The 13,216-nt window shown below is 39.0% G+C and overlaps 1 protein-coding gene across 1 annotated transcript in view; it reads left to right on the top strand.

Annotated features, from left to right (window-relative positions):
* The window catches only part of LOC145348426 (interferon-inducible protein AIM2-like), a 30,904-nt gene extending 18,303 nt beyond the window's left edge, over positions 1–12,601 (top strand). Inside the window, exons 4-6 of the mRNA XM_080196644.1 lie at positions 366–782; positions 5,687–5,890; positions 11,757–12,601. Coding sequence (XP_080052770.1) covers positions 366–782; positions 5,687–5,890; positions 11,757–11,765 — 630 coding nt within the window. The 3' untranslated portion in view covers positions 11,766–12,601. The remainder of the gene's footprint in view (positions 1–365; positions 783–5,686; positions 5,891–11,756) is intronic.
* The last annotated feature ends 615 nt before the right edge of the window (positions 12,602–13,216 follow it).

Raw genomic sequence — 13,216 nt, 5'->3', positions numbered from 1 at the left:
GTATATCACCCCAGTCAAACTCCCAACCTGCCCCTGTCCCCAAAGCAATTGATTTATTTTACCTGCCCATCTCAGAAGGTGGATGGTCAAATGCAGCACTTCTGCCTCAGATCAGTTTACTCAATATCAATAAAACCTTCTGTTCTCTGTGGCTTGACGTTATAGCCAGTGTTGATTTGTAGCACTAGGCCACTAAAATTTGCTGTAAGATATATTATCTGTTAACAAAGAAATTGATTAAAGGAGTGCCTTCTGTTTTAAATCATATTGATAGATTAAAAGACAAACTTTTGGAAGATGTGTTGATCAACAATAATGGGGATTTCTATATAAGTTTACCAGCCAATGAATTGTATTTCATACAGTTTCCTGGATCTCGCATCATAACTTTAAGCGAACTAAAAGCACTGGAATTAAATGACATGCGTGATCTGAAAGGTCTGACTGTCAGAGGGAAGATTCTGGAGAAGGTGAACCACAATTACATTAACAAACAAGGAAAGAAAATGAAGGTCTTCCATGCAACAATAGCAGATGAAAATGACACCGCTCAAGTGAAAGTGTACAACAGAGAACAGAGGGAATTTCGCAAAGGTGCCAACATTCAGATCACCAATTTTAAGTATTCAAATGGAGTAATAGATGTAATGAGATACTCACAAATCAACAAGCTGGCAAGCAAAGCAATCAAAGCAACAAAAGAGGTGCCAGTCCTCAGTCTGAGAGAAATCAAACAAAAACCTGAAGGAACATTTGTAAATGGATCTTTCAAGATCACAAAGGTATATTTCAGTAAGTTGTCCTTTCCCAATTGTAGACTAGTTTGGGAACATTGCACACTGCATAAGTATACTACATAGTGCATCAGTGAGCCCCATGTCAGCCAGACTGGTCTCAGGTTTGATTCATCATTTATAGCAAATGTTGGGAAGTAGCTATAGTGGGTTTGGGGGCAGGGGACTTGGAACGGGGACAACAGGCTTAGAACAGAGGCAAGGGGCATAGAATGGTTACCGTATACATTCAATAAATTTGTTGGTGTTCAATAAAATACTAATTAAACCCATTTAACCATTTAAGAGAAAAAGTAACAAGAAAAAAATTCTGAGGATCCTGGAAACAGGAAATGCTTAACAAAAAATGCTGGAAACACACTCCTGCTCAGGTGGCATGTTTGAGAAAAAATGAGTTCTTGTCCAGAAATGAAACAGCTTAAAGATATATCATAGAAGATAAATCATTAAAGGATGTCATTTAATAATGACTGTGTCAGTTCTTTAAAAGAGCTATCAGATTAATCTCCTCCCCTCCCCATACACTTTCTTGCAATACTCTAAGTATTTATTCCATTTCTTTTTAAAAATTGCGAATGGATCTGCTTCCACCAGCCTTTCAGGCAGTGTGTTCCAGATCATATCACTTCTCTGTAGGACTTTTTCTCCGATCATGTCATCTCTAGTTGTTTAGCAATTATCTTAAATTTGTGGTTCGGGGTCCGACTGCCACCAAACACAGTTTCTCTCTATTTACTTGATTTAAAAACCTTAATTATTTTGAGCACTTTTATCACATCCATCTTAACCTGCCCAATTTGAAAGCAAGACACCTGGTTTTGCTCATCTCTCCACATAACTGAATGACAGTTTAGTTATTCTCGTGTAGCTTCTATAAGATGTAGACAGCACTTCCTAAAGTAAGGATTCCAGAATTGTCCACAATCCTTCAGTTTAACTTGAACCAGTATTTTTAGCATAGGTTTAACATAATTTGTTGCTTTTATACTCTGTGCTGCTATTCATAAAAGTACAGCTTTTAACATCCCTTTCAGCAGACTTCTCAATTTGTGCTGCCACCTTCGAGTATATGTTCCTGCACCTTTTAAAATTGCATCATCTATCATGTGTTTGCCATTTCTTCCACCTTTTTATGGTCTGTTACCATGTTGAGTTTTATATGAAAAGTCTCCAATTATTATCTGGCATACTGTATTCAAATCCAGGTCATTATAGACCTTTTGTTTTAAACCCTAAGCTACTCCCAATTGCCCGCATTTGGCCCATATCCCTCTATACCCATCTTACCCATGTTATTGTCTCAATGCTTTTTAAAAGACAAAATTGTACCCACCTCTACTATTATCTCTGGCAGCTTGTTCCAGACACTCACCACCCTCTCTGTGAAAAAATTGCCGCTGTGGACCCTTTTGCATCTCTCCCTCACCTTAAATCTACGCCCTCCAGTTTTCCACTCCTCTACCTTTGGGAAAAGATATTGACTATCTAGCTGATCTATGCCCCTCATTATTTTATAGATCCCTATTGATCACCCCTCAGCCTCCTATGCTGCAGAAAAAAAAATCCCAGTCTGTCCAGCCCCTCCTTATAACTCAAACCATCAAGTCCTGCTAGCATTTTAATAAACCTTTTCTGCACCCTTTCTAGTTTAATAATATTCTTTCTATAATAGGGTGAACTGTACACAGTAGTCCAAGTGTGACCTTACCAATGATTGTTCAACTCCAACAAGATGTCCCAACTCCAGTATTCAGTGTTCTGACGAAATAAACCTGCCGAATGGCTTCTTTTCCAATCTGTCCATTTGTGACTCCACTTTCAAGGAGCTATGAACATGTACCCCTCAATCTCTTTGTTCTATAACTCTCCTCCGTGCTGCACATTAACTGAGTAAGTCCTGCCCTAGTTCAATCTACCAAAATGCATCACCTCGCATTTATCTAAATTAAACTCCATCTGCCATTTGTCCGCCCACTGGCCCAATTGATCAAGTACCCATTGCAATCTGAGATAATCTTCTTCACTGTCCACTATGCCACCAATCTTGGTGTCATCTGCAAACTTACTAACCATGCCTTCTATATTCTCATCCAAATCATTAATATAAATGACAAATAAAAGTGGACCCAGCATCAATCCCTGAGACACACCACTGGTCACAGGCCTGCAGTTTGAAAAACAACCCTCTACAATCACCCTCTATCTTCTGTCATCAAGCCAATTTTGTATCCATTTAACTACTTCACCCTGGATCCCATGAGATTTAACCTTATGCAACAACCTACCATGTGGTACCTTGTCAAAAGCCTTGCTAAAGTCCATGTAGAAACATCAACTGCACTGCCCTCATCTATCTTCTTGGTTACCCTTTCAATAAACATAATCTTTGCGAGACATGATTTTCCACTCACAAAGCCATGCTGACTGTTCCTAATCAGTCCTTGCATCTCTAAATGCCTGTAGATCCTGTCTCTCAAAATACCTTCCAACAACTTACCCACCACAGATGTGAGGTTCACAGCCTGTAGTTCCCAAGCTTTTCCCTGCAGCCCTTTTTAAACATTCGTATAGATTAAAAGAAAAGTGGTTCCCTAGGGAACACTAGTACACTCACTTCCTAAAAAAGGTAATTCTTCACCCATACTCTCTGTCCCTTAACCAATTCTGAATCCACACAGTTACTGTCCCTCCAATCTCATAAGCTTTGTGGCATCTTTTCTGGCGGCAGAGATGGCTCGCCCATCCCACCACTGGGGAACCCACCATGCGAGGTCACCTTTGGTAGGACTGGAAAATCCTACTGGCAGGAAGACTGGAAAACCCCATCTTTCAGTTTTCCTAACAAGATTATTATGTGGCACTTCATCATTTTGAAAAGTCCATATTCATACTATTAATCTTCTCTGTTACTTAATCAGTCAAATTAGTCAAATAGAACTTGCTTTTTATAAACATTAGTGCTGACTTTCATTTATTAAGCCATATTTTTCCAACAGTGCTTAGTTTTGACCTGGATTATTGTCGCTAAAAACTTTCCACAGCGATGTTAGAATGGCTGGCATCCAAATTGCTGGGATTATACTGCTCTCTTTTTTCGAACAGAAATGTACAATCCTCCACTCCTCTGACAGCTCCCCCATATCAAACAAGGATTGGATTGAGAGCCTACATAATTTCCAATCTTAATTCATTCAGCGGCCTTAGATGAATTCTGTCTGAATCTGGTAGAATCATAGATGGTGTATTTTCCTCCTTGGTTGCTGCTAACCTGTTAAGTACCTCGTTATCTACATTTGTGTTCTATCCATTTTTCTTCATTTTTACTGTGATGCTAATATTTAGCATGTTTTAAGCAAATGCAGAGCAAGGAAATGGGTTGGCTGGGAAAAAAATTGGATATGTCTTTGTTTGGCAAAAATGATTAAATGGCAAAATGAATGATGATTTGTGGGGTGGGGAAATAATGAAACAAGAAATAAAAGGCAATTCCATGGAAGGTGTAAGTAGTTACAGCAGAGGCACAGTGTTAAATTGCTGGGAAGTAGCCAATAAAACAACAGTGATTACTTCAGCATCAATTAATTCACGCAAAGTGCTTTGAGTTGAACTGAGGATGTGAAAAGCATAACATAAGTGCTTGTTTCTTTCTTTCTATTTATATACATACAAGCAGACAAAAGAGAAGCAGAATTAGGTCTCGAGCAGCTCTGCCATTCAATAAGATATTGGCTGATCTGTTTTGAATTCCACAATCCCGTCTCCCCTGTTAACCCGTGATTTTCTCATCTAACAAGAATCTGTCTACCTCTGCTTTAAAAATGTTCAATGATTTCACCTCCATCACCTTCTGAGGTAAAAGAGGTGATCTCACAGGCTTGTGCCTGGTTTCATGACTCTCGCGATGTTACTGGCCCTGTTTGCTGGTGAAATCAGTTGGGCGTGAGGCTGATTTACATATTCGTTTGTTAATTTCAATGTAATTAGTAAGTCCTGGATACAGTTGTCTGGTCTCACTTGTCCTTATCTGCTCGCCAGTGGAGGTCCTCACTGGTGAGGGTCACATATGGTCCCCAAAAACGGGAACCTGACATAATGGCCTCGCCGGTGGGACTGGAGGATATTGAGACTCCCACGATAGTTGGGGCAGGGCGGGCGGTGCCCAATGTGCACCCTTGCACTGCCCACCGGACTCCAGGTGGTGCCAAGGTGCAGGATCTAGGAGGAGGGGTGGTACCTGAAATGATGGGCCTGTGATGGGGGGGCGGGGCCATGATAGGGAGATAGGAGAGCTCCATGGGGAGTGAACTCTGCATCGGGGCTGGAGTGGGGTAGGGTTTGGGATTGGCTGGGGCAGCAATCAGCTGGAGGAGGGGACAGGGGCGGTGATCAGCTGGAGCCGTGGTCAGGAGCAGGGGGCAAGATTGGGAGTTTGGGGGGAGTGATGTCTCATGATGAATGGTGGGGGCAAAGTCTGGGGGGGTTGTGATCGGGATGTGATATCTGGGAGGGAGATCAGGGGTGGGGGATATATGAGGGATGATTAGGTGGAGGAGAAGTGATGTCTGGGGGGGAGTGACAGATATCCCAATGCACTGTGTACACACTGGAAGCAGCTGGCTTCCCAGAGTGAATATGCTCCGCCCATTTCCCCCTACTGGAAAGAATCGTGTTTTGCCTAATTTTTGTTTCTAAGTGCTACAGATACATCTGGGAACTTCTCAAGGTTGTTCAGGGTCTTGTGTGCTTCAATCAAGTTATTAAATATTGTAATTTTGATTCATTATTGTTTACTGAACAAGACAAGGTCAAGTTAAAATAATTCTTAAATAAGAGATACACATGCAAACTGTTGTATATTTGAATAGCTTGTATTTATGTGTGTTTTGTTACAGTTTTCACATCCAACCAAGGAAAAAGATAAATCTCCACTTCGTATCACTATAACGGATGGCTTCGATCAGATTAATGTTATCATATTCAAACCACCAAAAATATTGTCATGTGAAATAGGAAAATATCTGAAGATGCTGGGGATTAAAGTGGATGTGTACAAAAATGAGAAACAACTTCGGCATCGGTGTGATACTTATGTCAAGGTAAAATGTTTTTCATTTGCTGCTGATATTTATCATGAAATGGATTATGTGAATAGAGATTTCAAGAATACAATATAATTGAACCGTTAAAGATGGATGAGGTTAGGACCCACAGCTATAAAGAAGAATGAAAGCTGTACGGAAACAGTAACCTAGATTTCCTCTCATCTTTCAGTGGGCTACACCTTGTAATTATTCACTGCTCTCAGTAAATGAAACTACCATTCAATCTTACCATTCCATTGAATTTGGCGAGGGAAGGAGAATCAAAAGTGCCATTCATTAAATTCTTGAATCACAGGCACTATAGGAATATGAAAATCTTGGGATCTTCCTCCCTAGATAAAGGGCATCAAATTCAGATCCAAATCTGAATAATTCCACTTCCTGTGGAAAAATGGCACAGTGGCAAACTGTTGAATTCGGTATGTTTTAATAAGTAATGGAAACATTATAACTTAGAAATTACTGCTGGCCATATTAGCAAAGGAAACTTATCTGCTTTTTATGATGTTCCACCATAAGATGTATGTTCCGTACATGACATCATCTTTTAAAGTAACAGTCAAAATGATGTCATGAGCAAACTAAATCTATTAAATCACTAAATCTAAATATGATTTCAACTAAACCCATGAAGGTTAATGAATTTTGGAATACTGTTGTGAAGTTGAGTTTGTGAAGTTGGAATGTGTTGTTGATAAAAATGTAAAAAGTTGTAAAAATACTCGAGGAAAAAAGTTAAAAGCTGGTTTTGATTCAAGGCTTGGAGGTTTAAAATGCAAATACATTTAAAGTCCAAGCTGAAACATTTGTACCAAAACGTCAAGCGGTAGCCTTGAAAAAGACCAAGCTGGTGTTGTTTCAATTTTGCCCAATCAATTTCAAGCAGGCACTCAGCTACCAAGAACCTATAAGATTTAAATTTGATGATGAAAAAAATCAGAACAATCCTATTGTAGGAAAATTGACAGGTCATCACAGGTAGAAAAGAGAGAGCAAGAGGGAAAAACAGGAGTTAGCAACTGCCACCTCTCAAATCTCAAGTGGGAGACAGCAGCTTTCCACCCTGCCAGCTTTATATATCTGTTAAGAGAATGCACCATCTAATCAGCAAAAGGTACCAAATCAAAAAGAACTTTCAGACAGAGAAACCAACCAAGAAACTCCAGAAGGTTCAGAAAGACACAAAACCTGGTTGTTTATTTTTTGAGGGACTAAATTTTATTATTACTTTTTTGGCTGATGAATGGATATTGTACTTACTTGAACAGGATTCCAGTAAAATCTTATTTTGTTTGGTTACTTGTTTAAAGTTACCTGTTAATTAAATAAATAAATTGTTAAGTATTCATTTTAAAGTGAGTGTCAGTATTTCTGTTAGTTAACCACAAAATGTTACTGAAGGACAGTTCACCTTCCCACATACTTTTTTAACAGATTATGAGGTGAGGTATTCCTCTTTGGGAGACTCAGAGTTATGTCTAAAAAGGGATCAACTTTCATGTCGTAAAGTATCCTTGAATACTTCCATGAAATAAAATACAATATTGGGCATTATAACCAAATAGAAGTTAGAGAGACTTAGTTCCAGTTGTAAAGTATTAAGTCTGACCACAACTCTTTCCAGTGCTACCATTTCAGAATAGAGAAAGCCAAGCCCCAGAGATGAGTGACAAGGCTCACTTCCAACAATAAATGTTTGGGTTATGAGGAAAGACATGGGGAAATAAAGGCCAGCCTTGACAGAAAGTGACTGAGAGTTACTGTATATATTTTATAAAATTATAAATGTTCTAGGAAATTCTGAACATCGTTTCAAACTAAACTGTAATTCTATAACAAGGCAAGCTAGGTAATATTAGTAAAAAGTGAATTTAGAGTTCTTTGATGAATGAGTGAGTGTTGTGTTATCCGACATACAAAGATCATTTGTATCTGTTGGACAGTTTGGAGTAACTTCATTACATTAGTAAGGAAAAATAAAAGTAAGAACTGATTAATAAATGACCTGGCTAATATATTGGTAAAAGCAAAATTCATAACAGCTTCTAAAAGAGAAGTTGACATGTAATTTAAAACAAAAGTTTAAACGAAGAAGTAGAAAGGACAAGGGATATATCCATGGCTTTACGATTTATGGTGCTTCTGTAGCTGGTGGTAAACCATGTCGACCATTTCAGAGCATTGAGAGTCAAGTAGCAGATAATACTTGGGATAAATTTTATTTTGTTAGCTTGAACAAAATGGGGCAGGATAGTTGCAAAAATAATAGGAGGCCTACCCCAACCTCCAAGCCCAAATCTCCATTTACTTTCCCCTGCCACTGGCAAGCATTTCCCCAGCTACTGAATATAAATTACAGCTGGAGTATGGACCAATGTTTTAGCTAAACTGTGTCAGCATGTGACTGTCCAAATGTTCCTGTGCAGGCAGGCCACATGTCTATCCTACTGCACATGCCTGTCCATCTGTTCAGCCTGCTTCTATTAATACAAGATGTTGAAGCTAAATGGTGTCATTATGAATGTTTGGCTGAGCTCCAAGACTGACCGATACATTCAGTTCTGAAGGAGAGTGATAGATTTGAATGATTGATGCTTTTATAAGGTTGTAATGAGTTTTTCTTTCACTTTTTCAATGCTTGTTTGTATATTTGTATAAGATTAGGAGAGGTTAAACTGACTAAAGCCCTTTTCAGTCCTACTGTGAATGGCTGTGTTTGATTGACACTTTTATGAGGTGGTAAGAGGAGTTTTTTTTTCAAGGGGGATTTCAGAGAATGTTTTCTTATTTTGTCAGTTTCAGGACAATTTCAAAAAATTGTCAATGTTACTTTATGACATTTTCCTTTTGCACATAGTGAGTATGGAGGATACACAAGGGGCATTGAAGTAGATGGGGGTTAGTGGAATGGGCTTGAGAGTTTGGTGATGATATAAAGTGGGATGGAAGGGTCATGCCAGTTACAAAGGAACATTGGTAAGATCTTTTGAACTGAGTTATCAAAAGCTTCCTGACTACACAGCAGACATCCCCAAGGTTCACAAACTGACCAACTGGGGGTTCCCACAATCTTCAGGAATGGACCACCTCAGGAAAATACCATAGGAAGGAAATCCTGAATTTCCAATGGAGACTTAATTTATGAGCCCAAAGTCAGATAATGACCTACTACATTTTCAGACCTGGGGATTATGGCAGATGGCAGGAATAGCCTGGCAACTTTGAAATTGTAGCCCTGCATGCCTCAAATTTCACCCTCCCAACATAGATTAACTGAGCATCAGGAAAGGAAAATCCATGCATTTATGAACAGAATTAACAAATAGAAAGGGATTTAAGGCTATGATGAGCATTGTGTCGCGATCCCCTGGTAGTAGTTGTGAAGTGGTAAATTGTATAAATGCAGAAATTAAAAAGTATTTGGCATTTACAGCTGTGCAATTTTAAAGGAAGATAATATCAATTGGAATAAGCAGACTAATGCATATCAGAAATTTCTTTAGTGTGTTCAGGATAGTTTTCTGTACTAATATGTCCCACAATAAACAACAAATACATACTGTAGTAGCTTTAGTATTATTTAACAAGCTAGATTTAGTTAACAGCTTCACAGTGCATGAATATTTATTTAATAGTGATCAAGGTATGATTAAATTCAATATAGTATCTTAAAAGGATAAAGACTAAACAAGTAACTTTCTAGGTTTAGGTAAGGCTGACTCAATGGGATAAGTTAGAGACTATCCAATTTAAAATGAGAAAGTCTTTTAATGGATAAACAGGCCCTTTGGCCCTCCAAGCCTGCACTGATCATGATGCTTCCTAAACCAAAACCATATGCACTTACGGAGTCCATATCTTACTATTCCCATCTTATTCATATATGAGGCCGCAACTGGAGTACTGTGTGCAATTTTGGTCCCCTTATTTGCATAAGGTTATATTGGCCTTGGAGGGAGTACAGAGAAGGTTCACCAGGCTGATACCGGAGATGAGGGGGTTAGCTTATGAGGAGAGATTAAATAGACTGGGCCTGTACTTGTTGGAGTTTAGAAGGCTGAGGGGGGATCTTATAGAGACTTACAAGATAATGACGGGGCTAGATAGGGTAGAGGTTGAGAGATTCTGTCCGCTTAGAAAGGAAAACAGAACTAGAGGGCACAGCCTCAAAATAAGGTGGGCCAGTTTAGAACAGAGTTGAGGAGGAACTTCTTCACTCAAAGGGTGATGAATCTCTGGAATTCTCTGCCCATTGAAGTGGTGGAGGCTACCTCGCTGAATATATTTAAGTCACGGGTAGATAGGTTTCTGATAGGCAAGGGAATTAAGGGTTATGGGGAGAAAGCGGGAAAGTGGAACTGACCCACTTCAAATCAGCCATGATCTTATTGAATGGTGGGGCAGGCTCAAAGGGCTAAATGGCCTACTCCGGCTCTTATTTCTTATGTTATGTACCTCCTCTCATCACCTCCCCCATGCAGCACATTCCAGACATTCACCACCCTCTGGTTAAAAAAAACCTGCCTTGCACATCTCCTCCAACTTTTTCCTATGCACTTTAAACCTATGTCCCCCTAGTACATGATTTTTCTATCCTAGAAAAGAGCTTCTGAGTATCCACTCTGTCCATGCCACCCATAATCTTATAAACCTCTATCAGGTCACCCCTCAACCTCCATTTCATGAGAACAAACCAAATTTATCCAACTTCTCATAGCTAATACTCTTCAGACCTAGCAACATCCTGGTAAACGTCTTCTGTAGCCTCTCCAAAGCATCCACATCCTTCAAATAGTGTGGTGACCAGAATTCTACACAATATTCCAAATGAGGCTTAACTAAGGTTCTATACAGCTGCAGTGTGATCTGCCAATTTTTATTCTCAATTTCCCGACCAATGAAGGCAAGCATGCTGTATTCCCTTTTGACCACCTTATCAATTTGCATTGCCACTTTCATTGATTTGGGGGACACGTACATCCAGATATCTCTGCCTGTCAATACTCCTAGGGGTTCTACCATTTACTGTATAATTCTTGCATGCATTGGAACTTCCAAATGCGTTACCTCACATTTGTCCAGATTAAACTCCATCTGCCACTTCTCCACTCAAGTCTCCAACCAGTCTACATCTTGCTGTATCCTCTGACAATCCTCTTCACTATCCACATGCAACTCTATCAATTTTTGTGTCAGCTGCAAACTTACTTATCAGACCAGCTACATTTTCCTCCAAATCATTTATATATACTACGAATAACAAGGGTCCCAGAACTGATCCCTGTAGAACACCACTAGTCATGATGTGGGTATGCCGGCGTTGGACTGGCGTAAACACAGTAAAAAGTCTGACAACACCAGGTTTTACTCCAACCAATTTATTTGATAATAGACTCACAAGCTTTCGAGGTTTCCCTCTTCGTCAGGCGAATGGAGAGTTCTGGCCTCAGACAGAGCATATAAAGCACAGACAGTTTAGAGATTACTGATTAGAATGCGAATCCTTACACCTAAGCTGCTGTTCAAGACCTGAAGTGGTTGACAATGTGAGTGGAAGGAGCACTTATCAGTTTTCTAACATTTGTTTCAGTAAGAAAGGTTCACAGCCAATCCTGCCATCTCTAACTCTAAAAAATTTGCATAAATTGATATGATCTGATATTGCATTCATTTCATAGTTGTAGGCGAGCTTATTATGAAAACATGAAATTATTCTGCAAGATCCAGCTATTGCATGGCTGTCTTATTTGTGGGATGGGAGTTGTTTTAACAAAGTATCCATAGGTTTACTTTTAAATTGTCAACGTTGATGTAATTTAAACATCAGTATATTCTCTAATGTTATTTGTTCTTTCTTTAGGTCCAGTGACTGATGTCAGGTCATCACCTGAAAGAGTGTTTGCTGCATTTCACAAACCTTCATTTGAAGAACTTCTATCTATCTACACTTTAACTATGACTGTAACATTACATTCTGCACCCTCTCCTTTCCTTATCTCTGCATAGTATGCTTTGTCTGTATAGCGCGCAAGAAACAATATGTTTCGCTGTATACTAATACATGTGACAATCAATCACTCAACTTATTTTAAACAGTGTTTCGAAGTTGAGTTTTATTAGAGGCAGAGAACAAGAATCAGGTTTGTCTTCAAATCAGGAACCCACCCACCACGTGGCTATGCCCTTTTCATTTTGAAAAATTATTTTTCAGCTTTCAACTGACTTGGAAATTTTGCAGTTTGAAATGAGACCGAGCAAATTACTTAAAACTGCAAGGCCACCCTCCAAAGTAAAGATGAAAATGCAAACATGGAACCCTCTGTGGCTTGTGGAGCGAGGGAAATTTCTTAATCAAAGATCCATCAAAACCCATCAAATGCCAAATGATGGGTATTGAAATGCTGGATATTGAAACAATGGCTGTAACAGACAGACCCAGCCAAAACTCTCTGGAAATGTACAATGAATGAAGTATAAAAGGCCAATCTGCAATCACTGCAGAGATTACAGATGAGACAGGGAGTGTCAAGAAAGGTTCCAGCTGAAACAGGCTGAAAATTTCTCTCCCTGACTCTCTTCTAGAAAATGTGTGCGACATCCAGTTGGAGAAGTCAACCTACCGGCAAACTGAAATCTCACAATAATTACAAGATCTTCTACATCTAACCGCACTGGCAGTAATCTATGCTTCAAGGACAAGTAAAGGACATTTAATTATATATTATTTTATCTCTTATTTGACTCTAACTTTCCTCATTTCTGATATCTGCATCTGTGTGAGACACCATGGTTTTATTATAATTTTCTTCTAACAAATGTATTTTTATAACTCAAGAAAACCTTGTTTGATTGGTTCCTTATTGCTAACTGAATAAAAAAATTACTCTAACTATACTCATAATGTCCCGAATTAACATGAGTTAAGTGAGAATATTGTGATAAATATAAACAACAAATTGCACATTAAATGGCAAATGCAACTAAGATTGACCTTACCAAATGTCACTTCAGATATTGGTGATTTCTCAGTTACAAAGTCCTTCAAACGCTGCCTTCCTTGCAAAGTATTTCAGTTCCTTTCCTTCTGTGAGATAGTTTGATCCCCAGTCTACAGAAGTGCATAACCAACCTGAGTTCCAGAGGCTCTTCATCACACATGGCACATGTCAATGTGAATGGGATTGACCCACCAATGATATCTTCCAAATGACTGTGAAATGCCCAATGTCACCACTATTAAACCATGTGACCATTAAAGCAATCATGCAACAACTTAAATATTGTCCTTTGATGCTTTGAAAACATTGATCTGTTTATTAA

Source organism: Carcharhinus amblyrhynchos, chromosome 9, assembly GCF_965287045.1.
Source record: "Carcharhinus amblyrhynchos chromosome 9, sCarAmb.v2.hapA, whole genome shotgun sequence".
Classification (NCBI taxonomy): domain Eukaryota; kingdom Metazoa; phylum Chordata; class Chondrichthyes; order Carcharhiniformes; family Carcharhinidae; genus Carcharhinus; species Carcharhinus amblyrhynchos.
The sequence above is the reverse complement of the archived record's forward strand: the minus strand, read 5'-3'. Positions and strand labels throughout refer to the sequence as shown.